The sequence below is a fragment of the Apis dorsata genome, unplaced genomic scaffold (genome assembly GCF_000469605.1).
Source record: "Apis dorsata unplaced genomic scaffold, Apis dorsata 1.3 scaffold_256, whole genome shotgun sequence".
Classification (NCBI taxonomy): domain Eukaryota; kingdom Metazoa; phylum Arthropoda; class Insecta; order Hymenoptera; family Apidae; genus Apis; species Apis dorsata.
The window spans coordinates 1,997,224-2,014,338 of NW_006263534.1; the positions used below are offsets into that span (position 1 = coordinate 1,997,224).

A 17,115-nucleotide genomic window follows, 5' to 3' on the forward strand; every position below is an offset into this window, starting at 1 on the left:
GAATTGTCAGAGGCGAGCCGCGCAGTCGAACGAGGAGATGGACGGATGGGATGCGACCACCCCGTTGATTTATCACGGGGCAGGGCGATTGGATTGAGTTTCTTTTCTTTCGTTTCGAGATGTAGATGCGATAAATGATTGGAATTCGTATGGTAGTAAGAGGGGGGGAAAGATGGAATCGGGCAAATTTTCGAGTTGTGATTGTTTCTTTTTTCGATCGATGTCGAGCGATGATAATTTCTCGGGTTCGAAGTTTCGATTGGAATTTTCTTCGATGCAACGCTCGACTAATTAAGTCGAGTTTTCCCTCCCTTGAGAACGAAATCGATGACGGATAATCGGTCGTTTCTTTTTCTTTTCATTCGCGCTAATTAAATTCGATTTAATCGAAACATGATTGCATCGGGGGTTTCGTCAATTAAAGAACGGATAATCGCTTGTTGGCGCGCGTATCGAATATGATTCTCCCCTCGCTGTCAGTACACGACGTACCAAAGCGCACCGTACGTACAAACGAGATACCTAACAGATGTATTTATACATTATTTATAACATACGTAACTCGTGCACGGAAATCAGCGCGCCATGTAACGGTATATTCCACGCATTAGCTTAGACAATCAAGAAGGCTCGTGCTTTTTATTCTACGTAAGTGTCTCTAGTCAATTTACTTTAATTTTTACGCATACATTATGTTCTTCCAACGCGATCAAATATTCGGGATAAAATGTTCCCTGCTCGAAACGGTCCGGATAGAATGAATGGAGAATATTTTATATCAGGCCCTACGTCCTATTCTGTAATGAACAGTTGCGTTAACTGATATTCTTTACTGCCGGCACTAGTAGTACTTATAAGGCAATTATTTATAGAGTAATATATACGTACGATACCATAAAATCGTATCGTCGCGAAAAATTTTGTTTCGACAACAATTCTAAGTCTAATTAAGAAACCGATATATCGTAAGCGTGATGCGAGCATATGCGTATAAGTTTATCATCCTTCTCTTCTAATAAAGAAATTTAAAATTTAATAAAAGAGATTCGACCAGATTCGACTGGAAAAATCAAATTAAAGAGTACAGAGAATTTTCTCTGCAAAAGATATCGAGAAAACGTAAAGATAATCCGAGATAATTTCGCGAGGTCTTTTCACGTTGTTGCATCGCACGAGCACGATACGTGATAGAATGGCGGTGATAACGCGCCAAGATCCATTAAAAAATTATTAGCATCGAAGAAATTAATTGTACCGCATTGATTGCACTCCTTCGCCTCGTGAAAAATTGGAGAGAAATCGATGGAAGTCGATCGATCAAGAAGCGTAAACTCGCTAAACCAACGTTCATGCACATCCGGAACAACACTCGTAGAAATGAATAACCGATGCTCGTTTGCATCGGTGGCCGTTTTACCGAGAGAGAAGGTTCGTAGGCGCGTTACGAAAGTCGTGGTGGCGCCGATGATAGTCCGGTTGCAGCGTTTCAGGCACGTTTTTACTTGGCGCAGTTGCCACGGAAACGATTCACGAGGAGGAGACGAGAGATTTGTCAGGATCGTGAAACGAGCAACGTTTCGACGAACGCGCGTTCGTTTTGCAACGCGAGTTGACAGATTGGCGTTAGAAAGTTGGCGCGTTCAAGGTGGGAAAAGGGGAGCCAGCAGTTTGAATATGCATACCGGTGACGTTCCATTCCCTTTTTAAATATCTAATGGTACTGTTACGTTTATTTATATATATATATATATACGAGCAAACTGGTCGCGATCTGTCGTGCCTCCCGATCACGAAAACTATAACTAAACCCGTTAGTGGTTGGACGGCTAACTAAACTCTTCATTACTTTAATTTGCACGTCTCGTTACGTGCGTCTTCGTAACACGTGATCGGTACGGTGCGCCGCGGTTCAGACTCTGCTTAAGTGCGAAACGGTCGTGCAAACATCAGAATGACTTCTGAATTTATTGCGCAATTTACTATTCGATGTCTTTCGCAAACTGTTGGATGCGAGAGCGAACGAACCAATGGAAAACGATTCTTCTTCTTCTTTTTTTTTTTTTTTTCCTCTTCGACGGTTTTTTTCCCTCTTTGAAATCGACCAACGAAGATCCTTCCAAGGAGCAACATACCTTCGTCGATAATCGAACAATGAAAGCGAGGTAAAAATGGGATTTTCGTTTTTCACGAAACGATTGGACGCAAGAATCGAACACCCTGTATAACGAGGCGACTCTTATATACGGAATGGGGTACCATCTTTATTTACGGTGAAGTGGTTGTCGGCCAACTTAGAGGAGCGGCCATCATTCAATCAAGCCGGACAATTTAAACAGCCTGATTCACGCAGCGAAATCATTTAATATTTGACGTCAAGCACGATTATCGTATAACGGTGCGTAATGGCCGATTGTTTATACAGGTTGCAAGCGGCGCCGTAATTTTCAAATGGTTGTATCTGCCTCCCTGAGAACGAGATGTTGTTGAACGTTTGCCGGAGCGATGTTGCAAAATGATCCATGATTAGCGGGCCACGAGTGACGAGTACAATTCGACCGTTCACCGTTAATGGCCAAACTTGGATCGAAAAAATAAAAAAGATTCACTCCTTTCCCACCCCCATCCATCTCCATTAAATTCGACGTTAAATTTCACAAATCTCACCCGCGTATACGAATTTTCAATCATTCTGTTTACCCTATTCGAATATCTCTTTTAATATTTCGTTTTAATAATTCGTTCGATATTAATCGCCTCGGCGACACGTTGCTCGGTATTATTTCGACTTCACGCTCGAACGCGGCCGTAGAGCGAACACTTTTATTAGCTCTCTCTCTCTCTCTCTCTCTCTTCTGCCAGCCGCGTGTCTATTTATAGTCTCGTGGAATTATCTTCATCCGCCGTAGAACAATACATTCGGGGCGGATAAAAATTTCGATAGGAGAATGCTAATCTACGCGGTCTTCATCGTTGTCGTCGGTCTCGAATGAAAAAGGAGCGGCTCGATTACCGGCAATTAGATCATCGTCGTTGCGCATAGACGAAGAGGGGAAGAGAGAGAAAGATTTGCGATATAATTGTCTTTAAGAAAAGTCGGTCTAAGAAAAGATTAGAATTATAAAACTACTTTTTAATTTCTTCAGTGTTCGATCAGTCTCGATTCAGATTTTATTAATCTTAAATAAAATTCGAAACGGTTTATCCACTTTTGTCTCGATCGATCGAAAATCTCCGGGAATCGGGAATCTCTTCTTCGAAACGCATCGCACCTGCGCCACAAACGACCTGTTGTTCGCGCACACGCGGTTACTTTACATAAGATATGCGCAAGCTTAGACGGAGCTGAAAATAAACTTGCCGCGATTCGACACGTTCGACACGTCTAACGCTCTCGTTGTCATTTAACCTGATTTCCATCGCCACGATTCGCGGGGCCTCGAAACGCCTCGCGTGCCTTTTATATAAATCTCTTTTCCCTATGATCGCCAAAGTTATTCGAGAGATCTAATCTAATCAGAGATCTTCGGATTTAAACGAAATCGCGTCGTTTCGTCGAGGACCAATGGAAATATCGTAACAACGTTCATCAGGGATATACACGTATACACATCGTGTATCTATTTAATGAACGCTCTCGTTATAACTTGCTCAACATTCTAAGAGATGTTGCTATACGTGTATAATTAAGAGAAAAAAATATGTATACATAGATAGATATTTCGTCCGTTCCTTTTTTTTTTTTCTTTTTTTTAATCAACGTCGAATTAACCCCAATAAAGTATCGCGTTATAAAGCGAACACAACGGAATCCAGGATCGACGAATACGGTGCAAATACGTAGCAGGCAGATTCCTACTTCGATAATGTACTCGTAATTAAGCGGCCATGTTTCCATACCGGCTGATACGCATCGTCGATCACCAGGCTATTTTCGATAAGCCTCCAAACAAGGTAAACGTTCAGGCTCGGGGTTTTTTTCGGCACGGATCGAAAGAAAGAAGTCACGAGAGAGTGAAATTCCGGGGGAGAAAGAGAAAAGAAAAAGAACGAGAAATTTCAGGAGGTTCAACGATTCGAAGGTGGGAAGAATGAAAAATTTTGTCCGTAAAAGTTGTACACGCACACGCGCCCAACTTTGTCCACGTTTAAATCGTAATACGCGAGAAGAGGCGAGTGTTGACACTCACGGGGAAAAAGATAAGATAGTAACTGTTTTACCAGCCAATCGCTTCTGTGCGTCGCCGTCTACGTCACTGTTGCTAACTGTAGTTGTGTACACACGTTCGTACGCACAATCGATTGATATTTCTGTTTTTTTTCTGTTTTTTTTTTTCGAATAGATCGACCCTCGAATCGTGGCGAAAAACGAAAAGGGTGGATCGGTCGGCAACCGAGGAATCGAGGCGGAAATCGCGATCGGATCGCGGCCTTACCTAAACCGAAATCTCATTATCTCGAGGCAGAGCGAAGGAATTTTATCGCGAGTGCAGAAAGTGACGCTGCAACATTGGAAAATTTATAGGAAGATAGCGGGAGGAAGAGAGGTACAAACGAACTCGGCCGAGAAATTAATTGAACGAGATAGGGGGGACCCTGTATTGCCCCGAGAAGCAAGCACCGGCCGTCTTTCGCGCGCGAGAATCTTTTACTTTGGCCGGCACAGTATGTGCTTCGACTTCGACTTACACGTTCGAGTTGTACGGAAATATTTTCCCTCGTTAATTAGATAAACACAATGTTCCGCGAGCCGGTAATTTTTTAATTACCGTGGATATAATTTACGAAGAAAAGATAGAGATTCGAGTTAACAATGTTCCATGTTTGAGGTTGAGGATTTTTTATTAATTCTGGAAGGAATTCATTTTTATTTGCAGAGGAGAGGGAATTAAATCGAGAGATGAGAAGGTGTCCATTGAAATTCTTTATGCTTCAATTTCCCTATTTATCGGCCCGCCACTTTCTCTGGTAACTCCTGTTATTATCGTATTCGTATTTACGCGCACATCGGAGAGCACGTGTATTAATAGCGCGCACGCGTAATAAAGGTATTCGCCATTCGTGTATTACGCCGTACGCTATTACATCCTACATTAACTATGAACAATTGTACATTAGCCGGCGTGCACTTGCTCAATGAAATTTCGCATGCCGATATGTAACGATAAACGAGAGAAAATTACCGACTGAAAAAGACGTTGACATTCTTTAGTCTATAGAAGGAGAAAAAAAAAATGTAAAAAAGGAGAGAGAAAGGAAAATTCGTATGAACGTATAAATGATTGCACATGTAAGAAAATATCGTATATAATTATATGGACGAGATATATATTGTATGCATTTCGCGTTGATAAAACACGTGGCTTTCACTAACAATCGCTGTTACTGCACTGTAACAAGAAACCAAAGTGTCGGTGGAAATAAGTAAATACTACTAGGCCTCTTAACTTTGTAAACAAGATTACATTCAGCAGCCTACAGATTTGCAAACAATTAGAGTGTAAATGACATGTTCGGAGCGTATTTCTCACAACCAGTTGCATACCGCAAAGTGAAATTTCACGAAATATTGCTGGCAATTTTGACGAAAGATTATTATTAGTCATAATTAGAAAAATGCTAATTTATCGATAACGTAATGTTCCGCTCGAACAAAAGAATTATTTTTGTAACAAGAACAGTATGTCGTAAAATTCTACCCCCCTATGATCTTTCGTTTATCACATTTATTTTATTCGTTATAAGTATTTTTACGACTAAAAGAAAAAGAAAGATTTGTAAATACATAAAAGTGCAGAATAGCAAGAATACGATAACCGCGTGGTCGCGATAAGAACAAACTTTTGGCTTTCTATAAATATCTTTAACTTGTCCTCGCTGCAGACTGATGACGAAATATTTTTCTGTATATTTCGTGTCGTCACCCAAAGCAGCCTATGATATAATTTATTTGACCCGGTATTTTATTTATGAACTGAATATCGTTGATGAAACATGGCGTTCGATTTTTACGCGCGATATCAATCACGGTATTTATAATTTTTAATGAAAGATAAAGTTTATTTTATCCTATATTGATATATAATTTTACAAAATCGTATTGTAAAATTATATTTCAAAATTTTTTTAGTAAAAAAAATAATATAAAATAAATGAAATATCAAATTTTATGCTTTGCTTTCGACTAATCGTAATAAATTCAATAGCAATTGCAGCGCCTCCTATATGCGCATAACAATTCATATTTCGATAGGGTAAGAGACATCTATTTAAGCAGTAACATTTTTTCCCGCCATAACTAAAGAAATTTGATTATTCTAAAGTGCTGTTACAATGAAATCTATATCTAGCATAAAATTTTAAAACACGTTAAAATCCTTAGAATTTGTGTTTAATTTATGAACTGCAGTTGGTCGACTTCCAAATTTGTATAAATTATAATAGCTAACTACTCACGTTAATCTGCATTCAATCAAGATATATGGCAGCCTTGATAGTTACTTGACATCAGACGCTTGAAGTACCATTGATTTCTGTTCGAAGGTTACGAAATTCCGGGACACGTATCGTGTATTTGTGCACTCACATTCACGCCGATTTCACGGTAATTTCCACGAGAAGAGCGAAAATTGTTCTCGACCTTTTCGAAGATTCCGTGTGTGGCCGATCTCGATCGAAGCGCCGCTTCGGTGGCGCCACCTTCACGCTATACGGCGACACTAGCCCCCGTTGGAATCATGTGTTCAGTATATTGCGGCCTCTGCTTGTGAACGGTCGTTTGTAAAAGTATGACGATTGGTTATCTCGGTGGCGCGTTCCGTCTTTGTAAAACGAATTCGTGATTCGTTTCCGATCGTGCGTCGCGCGTATTATTAATATAACGTGTGGTGATCAACGTTTCATTTCTCGTGGACAGTGTACTCGTTCCGTGGAAACAAGGGAAAAAGACGGAAAAAACTTGGCGGATAGAAGTGCGTCGTCTTCGCGCCAGTAAAGGCGTCCTTCCGCGTTCTCTCGTACATACACGAACCGTGGCCAATCGTGCGAGTGGAGTGATTTTATTTCCAACAAGCAGTGCCCGACGAAGAACGAAAATAGCTGTTAAGTGAAGTTCTTCTACTTTTCAATCGGTCAACGAGAGACCCGCAGGGATGACGAGGTAGCCCCCCATCCGAAGGATTAGATTACCATGCTGGACACGGCCACGAGTCGCAGGTAACAGAGAACCGTGTGCGCCCCGTGTGAAGACTTCCCACTTGCTTCTTCTTTCTCCTTTCCTCTTCTTTCTTTACTTTCTTCTCTTCTCTCTCGTTTCTCTTTTCTCTCTTTTCTTCTTCTTCTTCGTCTCTCTCTCTCTCTCTCTTTCTCTCTCTCTTTCTCTTTCCCCTTTTTTCCCTTTCTCTCTTATACTAAGCGTCGTTGTCGATCGCTATACACGTTGCTTTCTCTCTCTTTCTCTTTCTACCACGAGAGAGAACCGGCGGGAATAGTGAGATACACATGAGCGAATAGGACGGTTTCTAGCAAACATTCGCTAGAGTAAACGATTGGATGAAAGCCAGCTGCTCAGAGGATATTTGTAAAAAATTCAAATTCTTTGATAAAAATTTTCGTGTGTTTGTCAATCTATACTAACGTGTGCAGCGCTATGGTGTCTGAATTAAAATTTTACATATTTATATGCATATATATACACATATTGCATCTATTTCTCACTTTAGTCGATTCTTTGTCGATAAGAAGGGCGCGTGTTAAATCTTTTATTCGTATAGTAGATAAAGTGCAAGAATTTGACGATCCCGACGCGAATAAAGTGCATCACGACATTTAACGCGACAACGAATTTTTATGTCGGTTGACACGCGCCTTGTGATGGAAATCTCAAATTTCTTTGTGCTGCCGGGCCCGCCATGTAATATTTTCGGAACGTGTATACATTCGTGTTGATGCTACGTCTTATTCTACGTCTTATACGTTCAGGAAATGAGGTAGCAAACATTCTATGACTACGTTAAACATTGTTAGTATTATTTTCATTTCGTCATATACGTGTACATGTATGTTTAGGATACATATATAACAGTGTGTAGCGGTAAAAACTTAAGAGGAAAAATATTTCAATATACACGCGTGCTCGGTTGGAAGGCGAGAAGAGTCCGGTGTAATATTTGCTCTCTGTAATCAGCGTATCGAAGCAACATATTTTCGTCGCTTGGCTCTGATACACGAATCTCTGACGTATAAAAGCAAACGAAGTCAAGCTGTGGCTGTGACGAGGCCACGGAATCCGAGAAATTATATTAGAGTGACAACGTCTGATGTATCGCGTCCCAGGGTCCACTGTATTCTAACCGTTAACAGTTTACTTAACGAGTAGATAAGACAGAACGTAAAGGAAAATTTCCATCGAGGCTTTCCTCGTTTCAACTTGTTCGTTTCTTCGCGTATATTTATAACGTATATTTATAACGTATATTTATATTTCTACTTTCGAATTAAGTCTGGTCGTTTTTGTATACCGCAAGTGTCATTGATTTGTTTATCGTTTGTTTCTCGTTGAAGAGAATTCTAGGAAAATTAATATTTTTTTTTTTTTGATTTTACACGTGGCGCGACAGTATGCGTCGCTACAACGAACTAAGTAGCTGAGTCATCGTCGATACACTTTCGAGCGTCAAAAAATTTTGTTCGTTTGATTATCACTGTTTGTGTTCGTTTTTAGACGATTATGAAGAGTTAACAAAAATGTGTACGTTATACGAAATCAGAAGTGTCTCGAAGTGTATTGGTCTCGATAAATTTTTACAAATACGTACATTATCGATACCATAGAATATAAATTATAAAATAGATTGGCTGCCAACTTTTTGTCGATTAGTTCAACGTTTTCTCACTAGGAGATGGATGTGGATAAAAACGAACGTTAGACATAGAAAATCAAATAGATTCGTGTTCGATTGATACGAAAATGAGAACGCGGTGTCGTGTTTTCTCGCGTTCGAGCAGCATCGTGGATGCTCGTAATTCGAGAAAATAAAATTCGCTTCGGAGCTACGGAGCAAAGGTTGCCACGATAAATATTGTCCAGGAGAGATGCTCGCTGTTGTCGGCGGTCAAACAATAGCTTTTCATCGTACGCTGTTCAAAAGCAACTCGGTGGAACGACCGTACTAGCAGAGACGTTTAATGAACTTAATTATTCCGAACGTCGATGCTTAACCTCTTTGTTGACCGCTATACCACTGTTAAACTGCAACATTGTTAGTACTTCCAAACAGGTGGCCCTGTCAGTTCAACGTCAACTTATTGCTACACACGCATTTCCACATCAAACAAATTGGATTTTTTCTTAATATAATTATGTGGTTAGAAACGGAAACCTTGAAACAGATCAATATTTTCCTTATTAAGTGTCCCGATATCGTTACGCTTGATTAACGTCCGCGAATTTACATTTATATTTAAATAATCATTTTTACACAAATTTTTTATCTTTGCACATATATGTACTACATATTTGCATATATTTGAAACAAAATTGAAAAAAGAACAAATTAGAGGATAGAAAGAAAAATAGAACGTGTATCATTGGAGATCAGAGATTGGAATACATTCAGAAGAAAAACAATTGTGCTTAAGGAGGATTAAAACAGAGGGACACCTGTAAAAAGACTATTTACAACTTTATTAAAGCAGCTTAGCCTCGATTGCTTTGTTTGTCAATGTCCATCGTACAATACGAAATAACGATTTAGTTCACACGAAAACGTGAAATAACATCTGGCTCGTAACGCAAGTATGTACAAGTCGTCGCTATGTGCGTATAGTGCGCCCTGCATATTTCCTCGATATTTTATAATGGGTCTTCCGATAAAAGTGCCACTTGTTAGACCGCGACTGTTTTGCATAATTTCAGTTCAGGATACACGCGTGTAAATTGCGCGCACCGGCAATAAATCTCGTTGGAAACCGCTACATTTCTGTCGCTTTCTTTCTTGTTCTCACTCTCTCTCTTTTTCTCTCTCGATAGACGAGATAGTAAAACGATTGCAGATGCATGATCTCTAATATATCTAATTGTAATTAATGCGGACAATTTAATATCATTATTTATTTATGGAATAATCAATTTCATCGTATTATTAAACTTGTATCTGTGTTGTATCATGTGATTTACATTTGAAAAATTTTGATCAAAAACTTATATGCGGTAAAATAAGATCGAATTTTCTTAAAATCAAGATCGGTTAATGCGGAAAATTAAGATAGATTATTCGTATCTCGCTGAAAACGCAAAGGAATTAATCCTATATCTCTCGCTCGTCTGAAATCTTGTTTTACGTGACTCGAGTCCGCGCGCACGCGCTCACGGACATGATTCGAGCGTGGAAAAAAACGTGCTTTCTAATTAATCAGTTAAGCTAAGTATTCGCCGTGCTTAATGGCCGTAATTAGCCCTACATGCTTCGCGCTAGCACTGAAATTGCGCGATTGACCTGTGCCAGCCTGTTCAGGGGAAATTAATAAAACGTAGGATGACCTAAGCAATCATGATTGCACGGTTTTTGCGAATCTTTCGAAGTAGCGAGTTTATTGCGGGCATACGAACATTTTTCTCATAACCCTTGTCCGATCCGATGGATAAGATTGATGTTCTTTCGAAGTGTAATCGGTTACTCGATTTATCGCCCAATTATCACATTTATGACACGAAGCGTACAAACTCGAATACCATATCGATGACAAAAATCGTCCATGCACCGAGCGCCTCGTGATAACAATATTTTATCGTTATCAAACTCGAACTCGTAACGAGTTATGCAACGGTATAGTCACTTAATATTCGCATGTTTCGTTTATACTGATTGTGTGTAACGTAGGTAACGTAAACCGTGAACGAAATTCACCACGTAATTTCGTAAGATCGCGACGCTTTGTTTTCCTTATACAATGGATTGGGAAAAATAGCATATCGAATCCGAAGAAAAATTTGTTTCAACGAGATTTATGCAAAATATATATAGGATATCGTAGAAACGAAAGAAAAATTCGATTGGTTTAGCAATTTTGTCCGAGTGAAAATTCCTTCGATGCTCGTGTTCCCTCTAATTAAGTCGTCATGCAAAATAGCCGACAAAATACCGGGATATTGTTGGAAACGTAACGCTAAAATTTCATGGGGGCTGCTGTGGTTAATAAATATCTTCGGTTCCGCGAGCACGGTTACTTTTCAATGTTATAACGACGCGCGGTCTCTTTAATTTTCAGTTCAGCGGCTTGCGTGATCCGGGGAATATCAAAAGCGCTGCTGTGTACGGCAAGGGTGGTTGAGTAATGACTAACGAGTAATGCGCCGACATAAGTAAGCATTAAGTAACGAGTGCCACTCACACGTGCACGTGCGCCAGGCACACACTGGCGAGAACGGTGTACGGGCCGCAGTGTGTACACGAGAGATTACGAGCACGGTTGTCTCGGTTGATCATGATGTTCCTTTCATTCAGGCTCCGATTAACGATCTGCAGATGTATTTAACGAGTCTAAAAGCGGTACTGTGGTTTACCGACCTGCTCTCGACTGCTTCGATCTCTCGAGTGTTCCTTTTCGCCGATCGAACGAACGTAGTTTTTCAGAACTTTGATAAAAATGCGCGAGATTCGCGATTTATCGTGAATTTTAATCGTTTACTTAGTTCGTGGGTTATTTGGGATAAAATGAGAAATTAAAACTAAAATAGAAATAATAGGATTAAAAATTAAATGTTATGATTTTTCTATAAATTTGATAACATTTGCCGTTCAAATACGTACGAACGAAAGATATTATTGGGATATTATTTGGATAAGAAAACTTCTCAGGGTAGATACATGTTGAGTTTAGAGGGGAAGAACCGGAGAAGAGAGACAAAAGCAAAGTGAAAAGATCGGTGGTATCGGCGGCGATCGCCTTGCTAGCCTGGAAATCCAGTTACTTCAGCAGGGGCCTCGAGACAATGCGCAGAGAACAACCCGTGCAATGCCGCCTCGGGAGAGCTGGTTGGGTGAGCGCGACGAAAATAACTCCGGCAGGAGAATATTACGGCACTTTGCAATGAGGAGAGACCAATGGAAAGAGAAGAGCGATCATGCAATGTACGATTGAGAAAGACAAAGAAGCAAGTTAGCTCGACGAGAAGGAAGAGGAGAGAGAGAGAAAGAAACAGAGACATATGATCGGAGAAAAAGAAGAGAAAGAAAGAGGGAAATGATAGAAGGGGAGAGGGAGTAGTGGAGACAGAGAGCGGAGAATCGCATACGTGTATGTGTATATGTGTGTAGTTCATACACGATAAGGAAAGACGAGGAAGAATGACGAGAGTGAGAGAGGAGAGAAGATAGATCGTCGCACGAATCGACTCATGGCGAACCATTCGAAACGAGCGACCGACGGTCGTCTTCTTTTGGTCCGTGACGCGATTGGCCGATCGGCCAATGACTGGTTCTCTCAGTACTGGGCAATGTGCACTGCGTGCAGCAGCAGCAGCAACAGCACCATCAGCCGTCCCTCCTCACCGTTCAAGTGCGCTCGCGACTCGTGTACAGTGCACTTCATTGACGGCCGCAAAACTGGTCCACCGCGAGCCACATAAAACTCCGTTAGAACCAGTTCCATGCGAAACGGGCTTAACCCCGTGTCCATACTTCCTTTGCCATCGGGGGTTTTCCTATCAATCTTGGACAAACCTGCGAAAGAAATTTTGACAATTCGTTATTTTGAATCTTTTCTATCTTTTCGACTCCCAAAAATGAATAAGGCCGTTAAAATATTGAATAATTCGTTAAAATAGTAGTAAATAGTAATAATAATTCAGATAATAAGTAATCGAATACATTGAAATAAAATATAACCTAAAAAAGAGAAAGATCAAATCACTTTTAGAATTGAATTACCGCACAATATCACGATATAAAAAGTAAAATATAAAAAGATACCATGATAGATAATCCGTGATGATTGGCTACGCACGTTGAACATACTTTTCTTTCCTTTCACGTATATACCATTTAACTTGCACGAATACCGGGAAATCCAGATGCTGCCAGCATGTCTGCCAGTGCGATCGGCGGAATCCGAACGTTCACGGAACTAACCGAACGATTCCGATTCCTCGAGTTTGCTGGACGCGCGCGGGCAGTGTGCGCGCGAGGCCAGTCCCATAAAACCGTAAACGTCGATTACGCAATGATGTAATATAATAATGGATATTGTCCCGGCAATGGAGATTCCGACAGATAGAGTTTCTTATTACTTCGGTGAAACACGGTTACAATTGATACTCGACCAGAAACGTGTGTCAGTCTCCATATTCTTTGATTTCTATGATCTTTTTCTGCACTTGCGCAGGAGCATGCGCATACATCTATTTTTGAGACATGCCTTGGAACCAGTTTACTTTTTACTGGGATAATGAAATGCTGATGATTACGGTGTTTGGTAACATAATTGGGCAACAAAAGTGAGCGTACTAAAAATGGAAATTAATGTTACAAGGTAGTACGATAATGCGGCAATTAACTAAGGTAATAATAGCGTGTATTTTTATTGCGCATTATGCAACGTACGCTTCTACTTAATTCTAACTGCCGAGACATCCTAACAGTCCTGAATATTGTCTATCGTTCCAAAGGTGAAATGTCTCATACTTCAAAGTGCATTAACATACGCAATCTTAACAATTTGTACTTAATATCAGAAGAATGTGCCAACAAAAGTTACGAATTCGAATTTGCACTTTTATCGGTGACACTTGTCGATCAATCGAACAAATTCTAATCTCTTTCCGGAACACAAAGTTTACAACATTTATGGATTATTTAAGAGGTAAGAACGTAATCAATACGAGAAGGGACTTGCGGTTTGTTCAGATCTCATAAAGATATGCTTATTCATCCTAATGGTAGGTTGTCGACGTGGACACGCCTCTATCAAAGTCGTCGGTATCTACAAAGAGGTTCTTCGAGATTTTCTTTCCGTTCCCATCATTCTGCGTCTGACGAGCAATTCTCCCCCCCCCCCCTCTGTCTCTTCCTCCCTTGTCCCATTCTGCGTTCGTGAAACGAAGAAGAGAGGCTACCAATAACGGCAGAACACCTCTAATATTTCACGGAAGCCAAGTACGCAGTTTATCGATATTATCGCATGTACAATATCCAAGAAACTGATTTTAACCGATACATTTCTTGTTACATCTGGATCCCGCGTTAAAAAAAAACACCTCTTAAACACCTTCCAAAGAAGAGGAATAAAATGGACGACAGGAATGCCAGATGGAAAGCAAAAGGAAAAGGGAAAGGGTGGACGATAAAGTCGGTAGGAGATCATGAACGAGAAGGAAATAGCAGAAGAAAGGAAGGAGAGGAAAAAAGGAGAAAAATATAACGGAGGAAAAAAAAGGAAAAGAGACGAAGAAGAAAAGTGGCGAACCGGCTGCCCGCAACGAACTTGAAGTAAACCAAACCTACCGGTCCTACTGCTCACGCTACCACTACCACTTACCGAACTATTACCTACAGCAGGTCTATATCTGGACTCTGCCTCGTCTTTCTTATTCGATGCACCGCATCGTGTGCCAGAAATCACCTACGTTCTATACCTTTCCCATGTAGGTGTTTCCTCCTCGTCGCGACTTGATATTCGATTTCTTTCGGGATCAAAGCGCTCGGAGGGAGGGTTGGGAGACCCTTCTCGTCGACTCTTCTTCGAAACACTTCTTTGAAGCACGCGTTCCAATTTTTGTATTTCGTGAATATTGGGAACATCCAGAATAGCATATTTAAGAAAAGAACGTGCTTGAACGTGTTCGTAGGTAGAGATTCGAATGAATACTTTCCATTTACAGAACAAAGGAGAAAAAGCGTACATCGAACCTTGATTTATTATTTCTAAATAACACTCGGACCCGGCGTCTAGGTTTTTCTTTCTTTTTACCTTAGCTATAATTAGAAGGTTAAATCGACTCTATCCATGTTATTTACTTTAATCTATTTCCTATTTTTCATACGAGACATATGAAGTACATATGAATTATCACGTATCGCGACACGATACCCGTTCCACGAATCCGAGATAAATCCTCCGTTTGATCCACGTGTAGATCGAAGATCCATTCGAATGCAACTTTTTCTCATGGCCGCGACGCAGCTGCCCGCCGTTGCCGTTGTAATTAATACACGATCCTCGTTCGTGCGGTGTTGCATAAAGTGTGCGTGAGAGCGAGAGAAAGAGGGAGTGGGAGGAAAAGGGAGAGGCGGATGAAAAATGGAATAATGGAATAAAACCGATGAGATGCGGGATCGACTTTGGCCGCGTTTGCGTGAATCAATCGATTAAAATCGTCCGCGTGCCAACAGGTGACATAATCCGGCACGCATGGGTCGGCCGATTAGAAATCCGTGAGTGTTGCTTTAATTGACGTGATTACATTTACGAGCAACTCGTCAACATGACCGTTCTTAAATGAACGTGACACGTGCCAGGCAGGTGTGTGTTTTCCATCTAGAACGCGCAAGCAGAATTGCGCGTTCCACACGTTCGAAAGCAATCGAACAGTTCCGGAACGTAGATCGGCTACGTGCTTTTTGCGCTTTGTTGATCGACAATTCGTGGAATGGTTAGAGGAATTTGTAGGCCGAAGTTATGGATGAATAGCTAATGCTCTTACTCGGGTCCGAACGATATTGCTTCTTATAACTGTATTAGAGATAAGTACGTGACCAGGAATTCGATCGGAATTCGCTTTTTTCCAGATACCTATTCGAGACATCCATTTGTTTATCGCGCGTATATGTGTATTTCCATACGCGAATTCTCGAGAATCCAAGGAATTGGATTCAAGAAAAGTATATATTTTTAACAAATAGTGTGTTGGAGAACGGTAGAGATAATTAAGAATGGTATTCGATCGATAATTAAGAAATTACCATATCGGTTGTACCCGTTGTAAACTTCGTTGCGTGTTCGGCTTACTTGAGTAGCACGGTTCTTATGACAGTCTGTGACGAGTTTCTTGATCGTACACTCGATCCTCCTTCCGTGGATTATTCAGTACACGCAACGTAATTATTCAATTTCCTCGTTTTGTAACATAGTTAAATATATTTCTTTCTTAGCGTAACTTCGCTTCGTGTGAGTCGTTCGCTTTCAAAAAATGTATTATTTATTCATTTTAAAAAGGAAAGGATTTAAATTTAAATCAAAAAAAAAAAAAAATCTACTTCAAAATTCGCATCGATTCTTTCGTCACGGTCTTCTTCGCTTCTTCAATTATTTCACAAAAAAAAAAAAAAAAAAAAATCTACTTCAAAATTCGCATCGATTCTTTCGTCACGGTCTTCTTCGCTTCTTCAATTATTTCACAAAAAAAAAAAAAAAAAAAAATCTACTTCAAAATTCGCATCGATTCTTTCTTCACGGTCTTCTTCGCTTCTTCAATTATTTCACAAAAAAAAAAAAAAGAAAAAAGGAATAAAGAATAATGTAACACTTAATATTTTTCCAGGTGGCTGTCAGAAGTTCAGGCTGAAAGTGCGAACAGTACTGATTGGCAGCAGCATGCTCGCAATATAGCGTTCAAGCATCAACGATCTTCTCCCTAAAGTTACTCTGCCATGTTGCTTAGGTAAGATCAATTATATAAGATTATATCATCTTTCGAAACTCTCGAGTTTTTTTTTTTCTAGTATCATGCGACTTTCTCGTGTTTAAACCGTGTAAACACTCGTGAAAACTTCATATTTGCAAATATCTTGGAAATACAAATAAGTAATCTTGTTGAGCCTCGCCAGGAAGTGTTTGGCTTAACCCGTCGTAAGTTTAACCCTTAAGCGACGAATATTGTAGAGATATCGCATCGTTTAAAAATATTATATTCGCGAAAATTTTTACCGAAAAATTCGTTATCGCATTGATTCCTGTACAATCGTAGGGTGTATAAAGGGTTGAAAACGGTTTTCCAATCAATCTGTGTAAACAACCTCGATTGAAACACGGAATGAAAACTCGTACTTCGTCGTTATCGTGGCAACACGATAGATCTTTTTTCTTCTCTCTCTCTCTCTCTCTCTCTCTCTCTCTCTCTCT

General features: G+C 40.2%; 2 protein-coding genes and 1 long non-coding RNA gene across 5 annotated transcripts in view; 2 read left to right on the forward strand and 1 right to left on the reverse strand.

Annotated features, from left to right (window-relative positions):
• Positions 1-97, forward strand: part of LOC102671364 (guanylate cyclase 32E) — a 17,685-nt gene extending 17,588 nt beyond the window's left edge. The window contains exon 24 of the mRNA XM_031510748.1: positions 1-97. This exon is cut by the window's left edge and continues 56 nt beyond it. Coding sequence (XP_031366608.1) covers positions 1-97 — 97 coding nt within the window.
• Positions 1-6,854, reverse strand: part of LOC116185708 — a 51,627-nt gene extending 44,773 nt beyond the window's left edge. For both annotated transcript variants that reach the window (XR_004150588.1, XR_004150587.1), the window contains exon 1: positions 6,454-6,854. This is a non-coding gene — a long non-coding RNA (uncharacterized LOC116185708). The remainder of the gene's footprint in view (positions 1-6,453) is intronic.
• Positions 6,749-17,115, forward strand: part of LOC102681636 (receptor-type guanylate cyclase Gyc76C-like) — a 72,009-nt gene continuing 61,642 nt past the window's right edge. Inside the window, exons 1-2 of one of the 2 annotated variants that reach the window (XM_031510746.1) lie at positions 6,749-7,212; positions 16,535-16,654. The gene's annotated coding sequence lies outside the window, so the exon portion shown is untranslated. Of the gene's footprint in view, positions 7,213-7,964; positions 7,986-16,534; positions 16,655-17,115 lie in introns of those variants that run through there. The other variant, XM_031510747.1, reaches the window with a different exon arrangement.